Source organism: Acomys minous (genome assembly GCF_964271855.1).
Source record: "Acomys minous genome assembly, chromosome: 2".
Lineage (NCBI taxonomy): Eukaryota > Metazoa > Chordata > Mammalia > Rodentia > Muridae > Acomys > Acomys minous.
This window is the reverse complement of record NC_140484.1, coordinates 132138411-132158161: the sequence shown is the minus strand read 5'-3', so window position 1 is coordinate 132158161 and position 19751 is coordinate 132138411. Positions and strand designations below refer to the sequence as shown.

The window sequence follows — 19751 nt, the reverse complement described above, 5'->3', positions numbered from 1 at the left end:
CCAGATTGCTCACCAGCATCCAGGGTGACTAGAGACCGCTCAGTTCAGGAAGGTTGAAGGACACAGACTGAAGCCAAAAATTAAGAGTGAGCCCAGCATTAAGTGTGCGGAGGCAGGAGGATCAGGAGTCCAAGATAGTTTGAGGCCACATGAGACCCTGTCTGGGGGGCGGGGGGAGATGAAAAACATGAGCTGCCATGTTGTCTTACCAAGTCTTACTAGAGTATATATAATATACAAAGAGTCTCATGCTTGAACACTGCTCTCCATGAAAGCAGCTTCTGGGGTGGGAAGCCAAAGTAAGGAATTCAGAATAATCGGAAACTTAGCAAGGAAAGGCAACCAGCTTGTTCAACTGAGAGGTGGTGGTGCTTGGCCCAGATGAGTGTGCTCTCTTTGGGCTGCCATGAGGGCATACAGAACAGAGCTGGAACTGAGGGACTTAGGCAGACAGGCTACACAGGCCATTGTTAGCATCTCCTTACTGGGGAGACCACAAGAAGCTAGGTTGGATCAGGGTTGAGGTTTTGTTTGGTGGAGGTAGGTCCATTCTTGAGCATATGTGGCATGGACACATCTGGCTGAAGGGAACAGTCTAGAAGGTTCTCCAGAAGTGGAACCTAGTGGGTTGACTGTAACTGTCAGGGTGGATTCTCCTACCAATAAAGGGAAGACAGGTGCTTTGGAACACCAAAGTCCAATCCAGCAAGTTGTCAACAAATGCTCTAAATGTGGTTGTTGCTGTGGGTCACTGCATTACTGTATCTGTTCAGGTGTCCATGAATGGGCTAACTGTACCCTTGTCACCTGATATGACCTATGTAGTGACGGTACATCACATGGATGTCTGGGTATGATCACAGCTTAGTGTAAGCACTTAACTGGATTATTTGCATGAGTCTGTGAAGTTGAGTTCAAATAGTTGGAATTTGGGTTGGGGATTATGCCTTGCCAAGGACTAAGAAGCCTTGTGCTTCCTGGGCCCCAGGGACTGCAGGTCTGTTGCCCCGATCTGAAGTAGCCATCTCAGGTTCTACCCAACGTAGCCCTGGTGGACTTCTCCAGACCCTCCTGGGGCAGTGCTGCCTACTAGGCACACACCAAGACTACAACAGCCCCAGTCAGCCTTGGCTGGAACGGTTCTCTACTGTGAACCCAGGGTGTTTGTCTCCAAAGCCTGTGTCCTGGATTATAGATACTGAGAAACTAAACCCTTCCTTTTACCAGCCATCATCTCAAAAGGGACCATTCTGCCTTTTACCCTCACAATGGAAAAAGCTTCCTCAAAGGAAACCTGTCTCCCTAGCCTCTGGCCCTCTGCTTTGCCACTCTGCCTCTTGCTGGCCACAGGCCACTTAACTTCTGAGCTTTCTATGCTGCTCTGTGTCAGCACTTGTTGAAGCTGCCATGAGTGACTCGGGTGGGTTTCCTATAAGCCCCCTTAGGGATGCAGGGTCATCAGAGATTTTTTTTTCTTTAGTGACACCAACACTGTGGCCCTGGCCTGGCCTCAAAGAACGCTACTCGGCACCCCTTGAATTGCTCTATGCACCACTCTTTATTGCTGCGGGGCCAGCCACCTTGTGCGGTCTGCCTGGGCTCAGAGGCAAGGTCCTGCTGAGCTCTCCATGCTGACCACGGAGCAGCGAAATGGAGCCCAGGCCCCCTCTGTTCAGGGCTAGGCACGGTCCGGGGCGCAGAGCCCTTGGGGAGATCGGTGCACAGCTCTACTCTTTCGAGTCGCTGGCCGTGGCCTCCTGGCAGAACTCGTCCATGAACTCGAGGAAACGGCCCAACTTTGGTTGGCCAGCGCTCAGCGCACGGCGGGTGGGCGGCCTGGCCGGCGGCGCGCTGCTGGTGAACACCGTGCGCAAGGAATTGCGCACCAGCTGCCGGTAGCGTGCGCGGAACTCCTTGAGCAGCCGCTTGGCCTCCCGGTACTGCTTCTGGTTCACCAGGCGCTGCTGTGCGCGCCGCTGCAGCACAGCGCCTGCGGGGGCGAGAAGGGCCAGCATCAGGCCAGCTCGGTTCCCCTGGCTCAGAGCTGCACAAAGTATCTTTAGTGTGTGGAAGCAGTCCAGCCCGACAGTGGCGAGTTATGCCGAAGGGGAGGAGGGAGGGGGCGGGAAACCTCCACAGCCCTCCCTGCTTTTCATGCTCCCTTCTCGCTTCGAACCGGCCCTCCCTGCTAGACACCGGCTCGTTGGGACAGTGGCATCATACCCAATGGAGCCTCAGTAACATTCCTAGGGTCCCGCAGGCGAATGAGGATGTCATCCAGTAGCTGCGCTCGGGTCTTCCGTGGGGTTGGAATCGGTATCCTCCCAACCTGGCACAAAGGGAGGGGGAGGAGGTCGTAAGTGACTGGCAGGGCGCAGTAGGGGGCGCTGGGCAACAAGACTCAGGGTCCCAGGGTAACTCCTAGGATTGTACCTTAGGGGGTCCCCAGAGCCCCAGGAGCACAGTCAGTGGCTGGGGTGCTTACCTTCTTCTCCTTGGGGGCATAGGGTTTCTGGAAAGTGTCCAGCCTAGGCTTGGAGGAGCGGCAGGTGAGCGGCTGCTTCAGCATACGATGGAGGGCCTGTGCGTTCTTCTGGATGCCTGGAGGCCACAAGACACGTCATCCCTGCCCCTGCTCAGCACTGGGAGAAGGGCTGCAGAGCCGTTCCCAGGGCTCCCTCATCTGCTCCCCGGCCTAGAGCTCCACCATTCATTGAGTAAAATGTCCTGGTGGGGTCAGAGTCTAATGTGGGGGGCTCAGAGGTCACGTGGCAGGGGCAGACACCCAGGAGACCCTCTCCCCGCAGGCTCTTCTGTTAGCACAGGGACTGAGGCACATCAGAGGAAATAGAACCGGAGCTAAGAGGGTGCTGTCTCTTCTACCGCAAACCAGGTGGGGCCGGTTTGGGATGGTGTCCGAGGCCTTTACAGGGGCTGGCCAGAGCTCGGGAGCCTGGCTTTGTTTGGTCTTTAGCCCTTTTCTGCGAGCCAGGGTGACTGGGCTAATCCAGCAGTCTGAAAAAGCCATGACCCCAAAGCAGTGACAATTCAGCAATGGACAGCGAGGCTGCCATGCCCTAAGGAGGCCCTGACAGAGAGCAGGGCCTGGGGGCACCATACCCTTTGGCTCCACAAAGGCCGGATCAGGCTTGGCTGTGAGTAGCTCCTCGTAGCCATCGTACTTGTGGCCCACGGAGGCCACGGACTGCTTCTTCTTAGTCCTCTTTGCCTCTCGGGGTGCCGTTAGAGGTCTCCTTTGCTCACTCTTCTGTGCCTCTAAGTTTTCCCTGTGGGTGGTGGAGGATGGCAGCTCATTCACCTGGGCCGGGAAGAAAACACACTCACTCGTTCCCTGCTGCGTCCCAAATGGGCTCTGCACACCAGATGGAACTGTGGCATGGAGGCGGCGGGCAGGACACTGGGTAATGGGTGCTAATGGGAGGTGATGTGGCCGAGCTACAGGAAGTGATTCCCTAGTCTGGACCAAGTCCTGGGGACACAGAATAGCTGTCCCCAGATGAAGCAGTCAGAGGGGTGGACTGCTAGCCATCACAAAAGGTGGCAGCTGCAGTAGTCGAGGAACAGCATGGCAGGCTCAAGGAGTAATGTTTGAGAAAGGTGAGTGCGGTGCAAAGCTGACTGGTTGGCTTCGTGTTCTTTATTCTCACTTTGAGGTATGCCAGGAACATCTCGGCCTACCCAAATGGTTTTTCACATGATATAGGAAGACCTATTTCATGCAGGGACATTCCAGGGGGATCCTGCAAACTCTTCCTGCCTTATGGAGTTTGAACAATCCTTTATGTGAAATGCCTGGGGGTAGAAATGTTTGCTTTTTAGAACAGTTACATGACAAGATACTTTGGCACTGGACCCAAGCCTACATGTAAAATTTGCTTATGTTTCACGTGTATTTTATACACATAGACCCAAGATAATTTTATACATCTTAAATAATTTTATGTATGAGTCAAAATTTCCTCTGGTGGACGTGCTGGCACATAAAACATTTCAGGTTTCCAAGCACTTGGGATTTGAGTCGATTAGATTAGGGGTATTTAATCTCTATTTCTTCTCGGCCCACTGCTGACGACTGGTGTTGGGTATTCACGGTTCTAAACCTTCCATTTGAATTTCTCCCCATGCCCCACGTTCCCTGTTCCCTCTGCCCATCTCTCCACCTTGTTCACCCTCCTTAGCCTGAGAAGTGTAGCTCATGGGACCCTCCTCCCAGGCATCCTTCCTCAGGCTCTTGCCCTCTGGTCCTGTGGTCCTCTGATCCCTGGTCCCAGCACAGATGTCAAGCTCTCCTCCTCCCAGCTTTCCCCCTAGACACAAGCACCTCAAAGGTACTCGCGTCTGAGCCATCTTTCTTCTCAGGACCCAGGGCAGCATAAAAGGCGAGGTAACCTTTAGCAGAGAGGGACAAGCCTCTGCCAACTGGCTATCCCCAGATCCCAGTGAAATCTAAGGTCCTGTCTGTGCCACAGGACCACCTGTGTCACGAGGAGCCTCTAGTCAGAGTGTGCCTATACCACAGGACCACTAGTGTCATGAGGAGCCTCTAGTCAGAGTGTGCCTGAGGCACAGGCTTCAGAATTCACCTGCCTGCCCTGGGCAGTCCACAGCAGGTGCAGGTAGCTCAGGGGCTGCAGGAACCCATGGGTACTGTGGGTGGGGGTGCGGGAAGGGGGGTGGGCAGGGGTGGGATGGAGAGAGCTGGGAAACAAGTCACCTGGGTCAGGAAGATGGACTCCGTACTCTTGGCATCATCAGATGGGTGCTCTGGGCTCAAGAGGTTGGCTGTACGGCTTGGGTGGGGCACCGTCTCACTGTGCATGGTGGAGTCGGAGCAGACAGGAGGCATTGGCACAAAGGTCCTGTGAGTTGGGGAAGGGCCTCCTGAGCCCTCAGTGGCCAACAGTTCCTCATGAGAGGTGTTTTCGGTGGGGGGTAGCTGCTCGGTTCCTCGCTCTGGCTCCAGCACAAGACTTGAGGGAGCCTCGCCTGCAGTCACATTTAGGTGATGGGGGACCAGACAATGCCTTGGCACCTTGGGGACATAGGTTTTCACCTGTATGAGAGAAAGGCTGGGTTGACAAGAAGGCAGTCACACACGCCCTGCACAGAGGACAGAGCCTCACTCCACACCACCAAGGAGGCTCAGGGGGGAAGGGCTCCTGTTGTCACCTGACAACCTGGGAATAATCCCTGCCTTTCACACTGTGGAAGAAGAGAACTGGCCCCCACAGGTTATCTTCAGACCTCCACATGGACGCTATCACACAGTGTACAACCAGCCTGTTTCCCAGGCACAGAGAAGTACAGAGGCTTTGTCCAATGTCAGTGGCACAGTCTGCGCCTTCTGCCTGGAGGCCTGGGCCCTAGGCCTCAGCTGCATCCTGACCTCACTCTCCTCTTGGCAGCTTCTCTTCAGGGTTTACCAGAATGCCTGTTGCTTTCCTCAGGGAGTCCTGAAGCAGGTGGCAGTGCCCCTGCTTTTCCTAAGCCAAGTTTCTCAGGAGCTGTGGAAAGACTTTCCTTAACTGGCAGGGCCTGTCACTGTTTCTCCTGTGCTGTCTCCCTGGTGAGGTGGGCAGCGTGTGTGTGTGTGTGTGTGTGTGTGCGTGTGTGTGTGTGTGTGTGTGTGTGTGTGTGTGTGTGTGTGTGTGTGAGTGTGCGCTCATGTGCTATGCCTTCTTCTAGTTTTACAGACTGACTTGATTAGTGGAGTAGAAAGGCCCTGGGCACTATGCTTAGGAGCATGCGAGCTGAGACCCAGTTGGATCCATGGAAGTTGCTTCCTCCTGTCAACATAGCAGACCTCCAGCCCTGCCTGTACCCAGATCCAACACCTCAAGAGTAGGAAGAACCACTAAAGAGTGGTTCTAAATAAAAGTCTAAAATAAATTCCACTTCAAGAAAATGTTTTTCTTTTTGATATGTGTAGAGTCTGTGTTTTGAATGGAAGCCTGAAGGACCTTGGGCTTCCTCAGAACCCATGTCACAGGGGAAGGCACACTCGGGGAGAGGGGCTTCTGCATGCTAGGAGCCTCGCCAGCATGGGGAGGGGAGGCAAGCTCCCTGCCTGTCTGTAGGTGGGGGATGGAAGGCTGCTGGAGAAACACTTTTTCTGTCCTGTCCTACTTTCCTAGCGCCTCCTCTCAGGGTCAATCGGCAGTCCCCATCCACGCCTCACTGATGGCCTGACCCTCTGCCCTCAGGACTAGGCTGGTCTATCTGCCTGTTTTGTTCTCACAGGGAAAAGCCCATGAAGTGTACACCCCATTTTCTCCTCCTGCCCATGCCTGCGTACAAGGGCAGGACCTGTAGCCCTTGTCTAGGGAATTGAGGAGGAAAAGTTCCAGGACTGTTTATGTGTGTAGCTGATCTCAGCCCGCTAGAGAAAGACTGCTGTCCTCACCTGGCTTCAGGCCTAAGCCGTGATCAGGGGTCAAGCGGTAGGTGTATGCCTAGATGTGTGCACCGCTGCATTGTTTACCTGTGAGCTGGCACTTGGTTTATTGATATCAATGCCCCGGTTACTCAGGGCCCTGAAGAGAAGGAGGGAGAAGGACACGCTGAACCCAACACCGACTTGTCTCTGGTGAGCTGACGCACCTTTCTGAGCCTGGTTTCCTGGGAGGTGAGTGAGGGCAGAGGCATGAGTGCTCCATGGAGCACTCTAAGAGACAGGCCTGTAATGAGCACCACGCTCACTAGTGCTCCTCCCCAGATAGCAGACAGGTAGAGGTGCGGTAGATTGGAAGATTGTCAGAGCAAGCAAGAGAAGCCCTAGGGATGTCTATCTCTGGCTTTAAACCCTTGCTGTGCTCCTCTGAGGGCTTGAGAGCTTGGACAGAAACAGCCACTGAGCAGATGGCAAGTGGCAGAGGCATCTATCTTTGGGGACCAGTAATGTCTGAGCTAGGAGACAGGAGCTTCTCACCGATTTTTTTTTTAAATTCCTTCAGATCAAGAGGATAATAATTATGACCTCAGTGCTCCCGGGACTCTTACACCCGCTGGAATGAGGGGAACCAGGCTGCCTGTGGTAGAGCTGTGCATCTTAGTCCTGGCGACACAGAGCTGTAACTTGCTCCAGGAACTTGTGTGGCTAAGAGCTTGGGCTCCCTTCCAGCAGCTCTATGAGGCTCCAGAGCTGAAACGGCAGCAGCTCAAAGATCAAAACTCTTGCCAAGTTCAGACAGCTATAGACAAGGCTGATTTCTCCCCCATTTCTCCTCTGGGCCTCAGTTATTCTGTGAAATCAGGGAGTCGCTGACCTAGTGACCTCCAAGGCTCTCTATCTTCCCTCCTCTTATTGGGGTTCTTTAGCTTGTTGCCCCTGCTTCTAGCTGTGTTTAACAGGGGAAGAAGGCGCTGGAGACAACAGAGAGGTTCCCAGTTTGGCTGGGGAGCAGGGTGTTAAACTAGGTTCTTCCCCAGGACCAGGGTCCCGTTGGAAAGTTTACCTTGCGTGATTCCTTCCGAGGCATCAATATGTGGTGTTTGCCTTTTACTAGTTTCCTTCGAACTAAGCGGATGCCCAGGCGTTCCTGGAGGAAGCTCTTCAGCAGTGGTGGGATCCCTGGAGTGACAAAGGAAAATAAGATGCCGCTTAGCTAGTGTCTCCTGGGCCTCACTGTGTGGTTGGATTGCTTTGTGTGTGTTAACGTAACTGTGCCTCTCTTTTCAACCCTAGGAAGTAGGTGTCATACTATTCCTATTCTGTAAGGAAGTAAAGTGACACACAGACAGGCTAAGGTGACAAAGGGCAGCAGGGGTTAGCGCCCACTGGTGTCATGGCAGGACCAGGGCTCTCATGCATCTCCAGCTGTTAGGTCTCAGCCAGAAGATGGCTGGCACCATGACAGAACTCACTCCATTCAGACTGCTGGCAGGGGTAGCCCTGCGGCTGGGCCAACCCCAGGCGAGAAATGGAAACAAAACCATCCAGCCTGCTCCACGATCAGGGTAGAGTAGTCAAGACCCTGCCCAACGCCCCCACCCCTACCCACCCCTACCCACCCCTCCTCACCCCCCTACCCCCACCGCCACTCCCACCCCCACGACCTTGGGCAGATCCTAACTGCAGTGAGCTTTGTTTTCCAACCAAAGCTCTTGAGGTTAATGCCAGTTTGCCACAGCTTGCCCTGGGGGTTAAGTGGGTGCAAAGCAGGCACTGTCAGCTGTGTTCTCCATTCTCCATGGTAACTGAGCCTCCCTCCTCTTCCCACTCCACCTGCCTGCCCACTCCCCACCGTCAAGTCTGGCCTGGTATCTGTGAGGTGCAAATGAGAGTTCTAGGGCTAACGCTGAGCACTGGTGGTGGTGGGGGGGGGGCGGGAAGACAGATCTGTGGCCACCATACCTCGGGTGTGAGCTACCAGAGGGTTGTTGTGAAAAACAAGCTCACAGAGAGAGGGGAAGAGAGCTGCTGGCAGGACAGCATCCTCCTTTGCGATCTGGAACAAGTGCAGGAGACATGTTAGTGGATGCTCCTCATCCAGGTGGGAGATGCTGGCTGGCAAGAATGGGCCGCACAACAGACCTGGGGTGACGGGCAGCAGGCAATGCCGTAGCCATGCACTATCACCTGCTCGGGCCCACAACACTTTGCTTTCCTATCCAAAGGTTCTGCCGCCACTGCTTCAGCTATTTAAAATAACCACATGTGTGCAGTGACCTCAGAGGCCAGAGGAGGGTGTTGGATCTCCCTAGATGGAGGTACATTACAGTTGGTTGCACCAGATTATTGATTAAATAATCGGAATGAGCTAATGGTGACGAGGCTATAATGTATAAATGCAGGTTTATTGGAAGCGGGAGGGGAAGGGACAGTGCTCTTGCTAGTGGGGGAGGGGGTGAGAGGAGGGAGGGCAGGGAGGTGGGAAAAAGGGCCAGGGTGCAGTGGAACCAAAATGTCTGGTTTATATACTGAAAGGTCTCTGGGAGAGGGAAAGTCCCGCCCCTAGGCAGGGTGTTCTGGGAGTTGAGCGTGGGGTCCTCGGGTAGAGCAGCCAGAGCTCTTAACAGCCAAAGCCATCTCGCCAGCCCCCTGCTGCTGCATCTTTTAAGAGTAAAAAAATCCCTTATCCACACTGGATATGAAAGTATCAAGGATACTGGCGGCCAAATAATCAGAATTTGTCTCCAAGAGCCTTGAGGGCTGCTGGCACAGCACTAACTTTTATGTGACTGGTCTTCCTTAGGCCGTGCCTGCATGCCCCAGCATTCTGTCAGTGGCACCCCGGGACACGCCTCTCCATCCTAGGTGCTAGTATACCGAGTGACGAGGGCCGGAGGTCAGGGAACCACTTGTCAGTGGAATAAAGCTGAACCGCGGTGACAATGGACATGTCATGGCTGGCTGGGGCCAGGAGCCCAGGTGCATTTAGCCTGCCAACTGTCAAGCCAGATGCTGCAGGACAAAAATTACACAAGCACTGTTGAGTAGAGTAGCAGCAGAGTGAAGTCAGGGCCACTGGTACCAGAGGAACCCACAGTGGGGCTGGATTCAGGGACAAGAAAGCACAAGAGTGGAAGGGGACAGACAGATGATTCAGTTTGACTACTGGAGCCTCACTGGACTGCACTGGACCAAATGACCTCAGCCAGCCCAGAATGTGACCCTCGTGTAGAGCACAGGCCACTAAGCCTTCTTGTCAAGAGCCAGGTGGTAAGTGTTGGGACACAAAGAGTCTCTGTCTCTGACTCAGCCCTGCTCTTACAACCTTAAAGCAGCCATGGGCATGCATACACACATAGCCACAGTGCTTTGCTTCCAGTAAAACTTTATTCATGGATTCTGATATTTATTTCATATAATTTTAACACGTCATGAAATGCTATCCTTGTTGAATGCTCCTGACACTGGAAATGCCACTCAGTCCAGAGGCTGCACCAAGGCCAGGGGTGGCAAAGTCAGCCATTTGCTGTTGGGGTTGGTCTGGTGCGCTGTGCATTCAGGTGCTAATTTCTGTGCCCTGAGATCTGGTTCCAGTCCAGGCATGGGCTTTGCTGTTTCTTTTGTTCTTTTTTGTTTTTTTGAGACAGGGTTTCTCTGTGTAGCCCTGGCTGTCCTGGACTCACTTTGTAGACCAGGCTGGCCTTGAACTCACAGCGATCCACCTACCTCTGCCTGGGGAGAGCTGGGCTTAAAGGCAGCTGCCTCCGGGCTTTGTCATTTCTATGAAGAATCTCTTGTATCAGTGTATAGCCATGACTCCCCAGTTTTCTCTGATTGGTGAATAAAGAAGCTGCAAGCCAATGGCTGGGCAGAGGAGATAGAAAGACTGGACTTCCGATCCAATGGGAGAGTCTCAGGTAGGGACCTGAAACTTCCCCCACTGGATGTGTAGAGGGAGAAGGAGGGAGAAGAGGGAGAGGAAGGATCTATCCGTAAAGAGCAGCCCATGGAGGACTGACCCGGCTAAGCAAAAGCAGCCAGTATACCATAATTCTATAAATGACACGCAAGCAGAGCATGCAATCCAAACTTAGAAATCCAAGCATAGGGCCTGAGAAAGCTCAGATCGCCAAACAAGAAAGTTTGGTTTTTGTTCTTTGGGTTTTGTTTTGTTTTTTGTTTTTGTTTTTGTTTTTGTTTGTTTGTTTTTTGTTTTTAGTTTTTTGAGACAGGGTTTCTCTGTGTAGCCTTGCCTGTCCTGGACTCACTTTGTAGACCAGGCTGGCCTTGAACTCACAGCAATCCACTTGCCTCTGCCTCCCAAGTGCTGGGATTAAAGGTGTGTGCCACCACCGCCCAGCTAACAAGAAAGCTCTTAAGTGGCTACTTTGGAGCCCTTTTTGAGCAACAAAGCTGACTGCACTTCACAGGCATGGCTCCTTAAGAGGTCCCGCTGTGCAGTCGAACAATCAGTCTGAGCTAACTGAGCTGGCAGTTTCAGAGCTACACCACAGCGTCTCATTGCGTGGTGTGCTGCCGATGAGCAAGCAAATGCAGATCTCATCATGGGCCCAGCAACTTCAAGTAGCTAGGACAGAGCTTAAAACTGTGGCCCAGTCCTGTTCTGCGGTGCTTGGAATGCTGAGCATCCTCCTGAACCGAGCTGCTCTAAGAACTGCGGTGGCTCAGAGAGGCTTTATGAAACCAGAGGTCAGAAGTGGCAGCCCAAGGCCACACACGTGGGCCTCGGGACAAGTGACAGCAGATCCTAGAAGCTTGCCAGAGCGCTGCTCTGCTGTTGTGGAAGGCCAACTTCTTGGCGTGAGGCTGGCGGAAACGCAGCAGCTCACTGAGGCTCACTAAAGCGCTTTCTGGGGTGCAATCAGCAGCAGCTTAGAGGTGTCTCTCACGGGGAGGGTAGGACATCCGGGTAGACGCAGCTCCTGGCTAATGCCCCAGAACGTGAGGCCTGCGCCAGCTACAGACAGGTGGAGACCATAGGAACACTTGCACCTGTGAGCTGAAAGACAGGGGCGGGGCCCCCAGCAGTGCGAGGTCTGAGCTGAACAGCAGAGGGAGACAGAGAACACACAGAAGGAATCTAAGACCAGTAAAATTTCTGACAAAGTAGAACATTCTTGAAAATATGCTTAGGTGCTAATAAAAAAGGGAAAATGGGTATAGACAATAAAACAAGCAAACAAATAGTCTGAAAATGATCAAGTGAAGTCCTTAAAAAGAGAAGTAATATGAAAAATAAGCCACATAAAGATAGGAAAGAATTTAGAGGAAATTAAATACAGAAAAAGATACTAAGATAAAAAGCAATAAAAGAGAGTTAAATAAGTGCACACAGACATTAAATTCTTCAAAGGAGAGGGAAAGAAAAAGTCTCCAAAGGAAAGAGAGAAAAAGAAAATAGATAAATAATTTTTAATGTTTATTTATTTATTTATTATGTATACAGTGCTCTGTCTTCATGTATACCTGCAGGCCAGAAGAGGGCATCAGATCACATTATAGATGGTTGTGAGCCACCATGTGGTTGCTGGGAATTGAACTCAGAACCTTTGGAAGAGCAGGCAGTGCTCTTAACCTCTGAGCCATCTCTCTAGCCTGATAAACATGGTTTTAAAGGTAAAAATAAATAAATAAACAAACTGAACAGACAGTCATAAAAAGAAACATTAAGTTTAAATGATAAACCAAAGTCTCCATAAAAAGGAGAAATTTAAGAGAAGTTAAATATATTTATATATTAAAATGAAAAACACTATGGAAGAGGGAACTTGAACCTCATAATTTTGTCTAGACTGTCAGCAGAGAAATAAGTACATGTTCAATAATGATTCCAATTTTATACATCTTCCTTAAGAGAGATCGAAAGAAAAAGACAAAAAAAATTAAATGCTCGAATGGAAGCCATAGAACAGAGATTAGAGGAGCCTTTAAATCAGAATAGAGAATCTGCAGAGGAATCCAATCTGGAAGCTACAGCAACAGCAAGAAAGGTAGTTCCAGATGAGAGTAGTCCACAAAGGCTTAAAGAAACTATAAAATGGCAGCCCACAGAGATGCTACAGGAAAAAAGCTTCAGATATAAACCAACATAATAAAACTAGATAGATTTATATTGTCAAGGATCAATTACTAGATATGGGTCTAAATGCTGAATTTAAAAACACAGATTCTGTTCAATAATGTCAACTTAGAACAACATCATAAATAGCATATGGGTTTCATTTTTCAGAGTTTAGAAAAAAAATGGGCATGGTGGTGCACGCCTTTAATCCCAACACTGGTCTACAAAGTGATTTTTACATTGGTATATATTATTGATACAAATGTAAAGTTATTTTTGATACAGATAATATGTGTGTGTATTTGTGCGTTTCAACTCTTGTATAAGGTTTGTACCTATGCAACTCATTTAAGAATGCAATGTGAAGTTCTAGTCCTTGAAAACTCCTATTACAAACTGTTCCGGGTAAATAATGCAGGTTAGTAGTCAGTCAATCAAACTTATGGTCATGTCAGATGCTAGTTTAGATAATTTCAGAAATATGTTTCCTAGGCTGAACAGATCGTAAGTAGCTAGAAACAAGCACCATTTACCTATTCAGACAGACTATAAATCGATGGATGGTCTTCAAAACCCTCAGAGATCCACAGAATAGGGCATTTTCTTAATAAAGGGATTGTTTGACTGTGAGGCAAGTCAGCTCCTGGTAGCACCCTCATTCTACTTCAAAGAAGGTGACGGGTATTGAAGAACCTCCATATGGAGCTTGCTTCAAGAGTGGCAAGCTAGCCACTGGGCAAGAAACTGTGTGTGTGGCTGATTGGCAGAATCTGGTCCCAGGATAGCTTGCTCCCTACAGGGTGAGTCAGGTGACCTCAGGGACACAGTCAGGTAACCTCTGATTTCTGCCAAACCTCACTGGGTTAGTCAAATCAATTTCCACCCAACCTCGCCAGATTAAAGAAAATATAACTGCCAAACCTATTAGCTAAATAAATATTGGTTAATATTGGAGCAAAAGCAACTGGTTTGCAGTTGACACAATATTTCTAAATGTGTCCTTGATGTGATACAAACAACATCCACGGAGACTTACTGAGTGTCCACCATGCATCGGGTTATTCTGGAGGCTAAGGGACCACATGGATGTAACACAAAGCCCAGCACTCAAACAAAACGTATCCTGGTGGTCTACACCAGGTGACATACAGCAAGAGAACCAGTGTGAGGAGTTAGCTGTCACACAGAAGACTGGCCCTCACGGTGAGGACACAGAAGATGGAAGGGGTCCCACCCCAACCCCAGCACGGAACAAGTCGTCCACAGTCCTGGCTGTTCTGAAGCTGGCAGAGAACTCTGCCCTCAGAGCATTCTGGGAGTGCTCAGGAAAGAGAGGCATCTCCAGGGAGAGTGGGTGGGACACTGGCTCACCTGGGCTCCGGGCCAGGGCTACACATGTTTTAAGGACGAACCAGCTAAAGATTGTAAATTGTTAAAGTCCAACTGTGGCCCAGAGCAAGGCATTCAAGCTCCTGGGGAGTGTGGTTATGGTGTGAGGGTATGAGGGCGGACCACAGAAACCTTCATTGTGGCATGGCACAACGTGGCATAATTGTGCCTGGAGGAGAACAGCTGCCCTCACAGGAGAGGCAGTGACCCTCTGTTGCCTACAAGGAGCAGCCAACTGCCTAGGGAGGCATGGCACCTGGGAAAGGCAACACTTGCTACTCCTTATATGGGGTAGGGAAGCACCTGGGTCCTGCACAGTAGGTGTCTCCTACGCAGCACTAGGACCAAGAGAATGTGGTCTTGGAGATGCAGGGCCACGGTGCTGCCCAAGACTAGGGTTGGAGCTCACCTCAGGTCCCTATGTTGGGCTGGCAAGTGCCAGGGAACAAACAGCAGCAGTTTACTGGGAGGCAGGAATGTTGATGGAGATCAACCAGAGGTACAGGGGCCTGGGGGAGGCCAGGTGGGAACAGCAGACAAACACGCTCACAGCCTAGCAAGGATCAAGTCTCCGTGGTGTGAAAGGGAGGCGCACTTTAGCAGAGATGACATAGGCTGTAAGTGCAAGGAAAGAGAGACACAGAAACAGGCCACGGCAAAGCACAGCATCTGAAGGTGACGGAGCCATGTTAAAATCAGACAGAGGAGGCACCAATGCAAGGACTGTTATCAGAGGCAAAGGGAGGTGATTCACAATAAATAAGGGACCGTCTTATGTCAGTGTGTGGTAAACGAGGCTGTCCCTGCTAACAGACTTCACAGGGACAGAACTGAAGATAGAAAAGAACAAAACCACTGCCACGATTTTCATTTTTCACTGTGTGGTATGCACATATGTGGGTGCACGCGCCTGCGCATGCGCGTGTGGAGGTCAAACATTGGTTTCTGTGTCTTCCTTTATCATCCCCGGCTTACTTTTTGAGATAGGGTCTCTCCATAGTTGTCTCCTGGGACAAGTGGCCCGGCTAGCCGGCAAGGCCCTAGCACCCACCTTTAGCTGCTCCTCTCTAGCACCCAGGTTATGGGCGTATCCTGCCACAGCTGGCTTTTATGTGGGCGCTGGGGATTTGAACTCAGGTTCTCATGCTTGTGTGCCAAGCAACTTCCTGAGGCATCTCCCCAGATCCGCGATAGAGATTTGAATGTACTGCTGCCAGTAACTGATAAACAAGTGAGAGAGTACACAGAACAGTAGCGACTCTGCCAGGGTCTTGACTGCCATTCATCAACGCAGCCTCCACCCTGCAGATGCATGTTGCTTTAAGAACTCACAGAACATATAAGTCGATTTTAGAAGGCACTTCAAGATGAGTTTAAGCAGGCTTAAAAAGAAAGAAATCTCACAATTCGTGTTTACCTGGCCAAGAGAACTAATTAAGAGAGCCACAAATCTAAGATGCCTAGAAAACTATAGATTTGTAACCAACCAACTGACCCCTAAGGGACCCACAGGTCAAAGGCACAAAACCACAGGAAAAATTAAAAATACTTTGGTTGAATGAGAAACAGGGGCTCGTGGTGCGGCTCAGTAGGTGAGCACATGCTTAGCTACCGAACAGCTTGAGTCCCAGAACCAAAAAATAAATAACTGAGAGTCTATGGAAACCCAAACAAGACATGAATACTAGATAGGGGGAAACAGCTGAAGCCAGACACATGGACTCCTCAGTCTGTTCTATCTCCCAATGCCCCCTTTCATCTGACTAAACCCAATGATTCAGATCTAAGCTTAGGCAGCACTCTGCCTTGGCCAAACATTAGTCTGAGCAGGCAGCTTCACAGTGCTGCCTACACTTCCCGCCTAGCATCAGGCGTGCTTACACTGTGGCTGCCTGTCCAGTGTTGGTCTTCTCCACAGCTGACAAGCTCTGAAAGACCACGTCGTTTCCCGCACCCGGTGCTTCCAGCCCACACTCATCTCATCTGGCCTTGTTCCTCCTGCCACTTCCTCCCAAGTGGTGGGGATCATAGGGACACGCCGCCACACCTGCTTCATGCACTGAGCCGGGGGTCTCACACATGCTAAGCCAACACTCTGCAGCCCGTCTCAAGGTTTTTTTTTTTTCACACCCGTACACCCAGTGCCTAGCACAGAGGCTAGTACTTGCCCACCTTGAGAACCAGGGCCACACACTTGTAAGCAAGGGGGGTGGGGAGAAATGGCCAGGCAGGCATCGCTCACATTCCTCCTCCCGTCTATACCCTATGGACACAGCAAAGCAGTTACCTTGTTGTAGGCCAGGCTAAGGTATCTCAGCTCTGGGAAAGGTGGGGCCAGCGTCTGGTTCCTTGCTTTCAGTGACTTCACAGGAAGAATCTCAAATATGGGAGGGAGTGAACATACCTTGGCTGACTTAGAAGGAGAAAGGAAAAAAAAAAAGTCAGAGTCAAAGTGTCACAATTAAAAAGAAGTTGAGGTTGGCAGCAGCCAGTGTCCTTTCTATTGGGCGTGGTGAAAGATCTCTGTAGAGAGTCTGGCCAAAGAGACACCTAGGGTCACAAAGGCCAGAATTCTGACTCCGTGTTCTCTGAGGTCACATGAGCTAATTCTCCACATCCAAAATTCCAATTTCAAGTTCTCTGGGGCCAGGGAACACTGTAGGAGTGCTGCAGACACAGAGGCTCCTGCCCTTCCTCCGGCCGTGGCGTGCGGCACCGTGGCCCTGGCTGCCCCTTCTGTGCATCAGCTGGCATTTCCCCAGAAGGTAGAGGAGGCGCTTACACTGATGAGGGCGACCAATCAAACGGGAGGGCAGGCGGGGGCACGAGCGGGCTGAGTCGGGGAACTCCTAGCCCCCAGGCCCTCCTCATTCAGGGTGGAATAACAAGCTAAGTCCTGAGGTAGGCCTGGCCTGATGATGGCAGTCTGGATCACCTGGGGTTCCCGGGCTCCCCAATAGCCTGGGGTGACTCGGGGCCAGTGTGGATATCAGACATGAGAAGGGAAGTGATGGAGTAACCATGCCAAATGCAGCTTGCTTATGTTCCATGGCTTGCAAGGACCCAGGTGACATGATGAGGATAGATACTGGACTAAGATGAACCAAATACCCCCAGTGCCACTAACTAACAGTAGAATGGTCTTGATCCAACCATTCTACTGTCTCTTGTTCAATAGATGAACATGTGCGGAGTGACTACTTTGAGCCAAATGCTTTGTGTCCTCCACACAAATGAAGCCGCACAAAGGAAACAGGTCAGTGTGAGGTAAAACACATGGGAGTGATACTTCTTGGAAACTTATGAGACTCCCCTGGTCTAGGTCACCTGCTGCATTCTGACAGAGCAGTGTAGAATTATAGCAGACAGCAGTCTCTCCCACTTTTCAACTCCCTGTGACAGGGATTAAAGGGCTGCTTCTGACTCCTGAGGGGGCCTATAGCTATCTCCTCTATAACTTTGAACTTTTGGTCATATTCTTGCTCAACTCCAGACATATGCCTGTGTATCATCTAAAAACTGGCCACAGAAGGATAATTATACCTAAACTTACCCGACATCTCCCATCGTCCTTCAAGGCAGAAGACACAAAGATAAAGGTAATTAAGACATTTTCACAATTCTAGAAAAGATCTGCAGGCAGATTGCCCACACCATGGGAACAGAGGTAGGAGCAATTATTTCATAATAGCACTGGAGGCTGCCGCCTGAGTGGGAGCAAGCCTCTCAGGACTGAACAGAACTTCCCCATCAGGCAACACTGTCCTGAGAGCCCAGAGAGCCTTTAGAACCAGACCTGAAACAATGAGCCAGATGGACCAAGACTAGTTAACCATGTGTACTTAAGGCCCTGCCACACAGTCTTTAGTCCTTCCTCTACACAGCCCTGGGCTCTTCTCAGCACCCCAAGTATAAGAGTCTGCTACCAGTCCCTCTATTTCTTCTCACTGTGGTCATACTGCATAACTATTTTCTTCTTTGACCACCACTTTCTGACTGAACTTTTGAGGAAGTCGGTAGCGAGAGTCTGGCCTGGTAGAACCCTCCAGGGTCAGAAGTGGAGCAAGACTGAGTATGCAAAAAAAAAAAAAGGGGGGGGGGCAAGTCAGAGCAGAACACAGACCAGGAAATCCAGAGACCCAGCCCAGAGGCTGCTGAGCTGAGGGCCTAACTGGCCCTCTGTTAGAGGGACATGCATCTAACTTACAGAGAGAGAGAGAGCCCTGAATATCTCTACCACCCAGTTCACCTTCTAGGTTCTCAGATGCTCAGCTGTGAGCACTGACAATCTGCTATCCTTGATTTCCAAGTTACATACATTATCAGCTACAGGCTCCTCAACTCAGTATGAGTGTCCATTTGCAGTGTGACCCTTGAAATTGACAAACTTGAAGGAACAGCTGCCATTTCTACATTCCTAAAACTAGACTGGCTATGGCAAAGAATTTATTTGGTTTCTGCCCCACACTCTTGGCGCTGAGCTTTTAAAGTCTTGGGTCTTCCCTTAGTGAGGGGCTGCCTGTTAGCCAGGGTTCCTTGAACCACATTTCCATTATGCTAATGGGATGGGGATGGGGCTAGTTGGAAGGTAGCGGCTCTGAGCTCAAACACGCATCTAAGAAGACTCTCTAATGAAAGTTGTGCACCAATGCTCAGGCAAGCTTCCTGGTAGGTGAGTACATGGACAGGTCAGGAGGGTGGGGTGCCAGGTTCCATGGGGAAAGGGTACAAAAGCTTTGCAGGTGGGACCTTCCAGATCTCACCTATGACCCTTCTCATTTTCTGGCCTCATTTTTTGTCCTTCATATTACAACTGCAGCTGTTTGAGCAGGACTTTTCTCAAGGTCTCCAAGTTTTACTAAATTATTGAACCTGGTGTGTGTGGGGGGGAAGGCAGGCAACAAAATATAGGTAGTGGTCACAGTGTGGCTAGTTTATTGTCTTCTTCCTCCTTCATGACTGGCACCCAAAGTGAGGACAGTTTTCTTAGGAACTATATCCCTAAACTTGACCTTAAACTCCGGGTTGGTTAAAGTCAGCACTGTACGGTAATGTCATCCTGCCCTTCTGATTTCCTTCAACAGTAGAATGTGGCCAAGGTAACATTTGAATTTCACACACTCCTACTTTCTTGCTTTCTAAAGACTGATACTGTCCTGTTGTTAAGAATACCAGGATGAAAAGACCAGGACATGCCATATCATTTGAAGCTCGGCTCCCAGCTGGCCTGCCATGGCAGCAAACCCAGCAGAACCACCTTGCTAGCTCAAAGAATTTTGGGACCTAACTAGCAGAACTGAAATCAGTGGCTGTTGGTTTTGTTACACAGCAGTAGTTAACCAGTACAGTTTCTCTCACGCAGTTCTATCTGGGAGGAGGTGGCTTACTGTGCTATGTCTCAAGGATATGGGTTGGCTAGGTGTAGACATGTACATCTTGTTGCAAACTGGGTGCATCAATATTTAGTTTACACATATCAGTTTCCACGAGCTTGGTTAGTGAGCTCTGCCCTGAGACAAAAACCAGTCTTCTACAATGACAAAATCAAATGGTACACCTTTGGCAGCAAGGCTCAGATCTGGGCAGTAGTGTACCCAGAAGGAACTGTTCCACTTTTTGAGGCCTTTGTGAGAGGCCTCTGTGAGTTCCATCCTGGTGGCAGCCCCAGTTTCATCATCTGAGGTAGCTGCTGTCACTACACTAAGCTGAACAGTGTCTGAAGGCAAAGGAGCCGGTCTGTGGGCCGATGAAGTCTGGGCCGATTCAGTTTCCCCACCACATCCCCATTGGTCAGCATAGGGCTGACTCACAGTTGGTGCTTAGCAAAAAAAACTTGTTCGCCTATATGACCTTAAAAAAAAATGTCAC

General features: G+C 50.5%; 1 protein-coding gene and 1 long non-coding RNA gene across 7 annotated transcripts in view; one reads left to right on the top strand and one right to left on the bottom strand.

The window, feature by feature from the left end:
• Positions 1 to 1528: 1528 nt before the first annotated feature.
• XRRA1 (X-ray radiation resistance associated 1) overlaps positions 1529 to 19751 on the bottom strand; it is a 67348-nt gene continuing 49125 nt past the window's right edge. For 2 of the 3 annotated variants that reach the window (XM_084773985.1, XM_084773986.1), the window contains exons 12-19: positions 16171 to 16296; positions 8375 to 8468; positions 7476 to 7591; positions 4736 to 5074; positions 3121 to 3319; positions 2486 to 2601; positions 2224 to 2329; positions 1529 to 1990 (exon numbers count right to left, since the gene is read on the bottom strand). In XM_084773985.1, coding sequence (XP_084630111.1) covers positions 1728 to 1990; positions 2224 to 2329; positions 2486 to 2601; positions 3121 to 3319; positions 4736 to 5074; positions 7476 to 7591; positions 8375 to 8468; positions 16171 to 16296 — 1359 coding nt within the window. In that variant the 3' untranslated portion in view covers positions 1529 to 1727. The remainder of the gene's footprint in view (positions 1991 to 2223; positions 2330 to 2485; positions 2602 to 3120; positions 3320 to 4735; positions 5075 to 7475; positions 7592 to 8374; positions 8469 to 16170; positions 16297 to 19751) is intronic. The other variant, XM_084773987.1, reaches the window with a different exon arrangement.
• LOC311593020 overlaps positions 16287 to 19751 on the top strand; it is a 30395-nt gene continuing 26930 nt past the window's right edge. For all 4 annotated transcript variants that reach the window (XR_014777565.1, XR_014777566.1, XR_014777567.1 and 1 more), the window contains exons 1-2: positions 16287 to 16648; positions 17377 to 17482. This is a non-coding gene — a long non-coding RNA (uncharacterized lncRNA). The remainder of the gene's footprint in view (positions 16649 to 17376; positions 17483 to 19751) is intronic.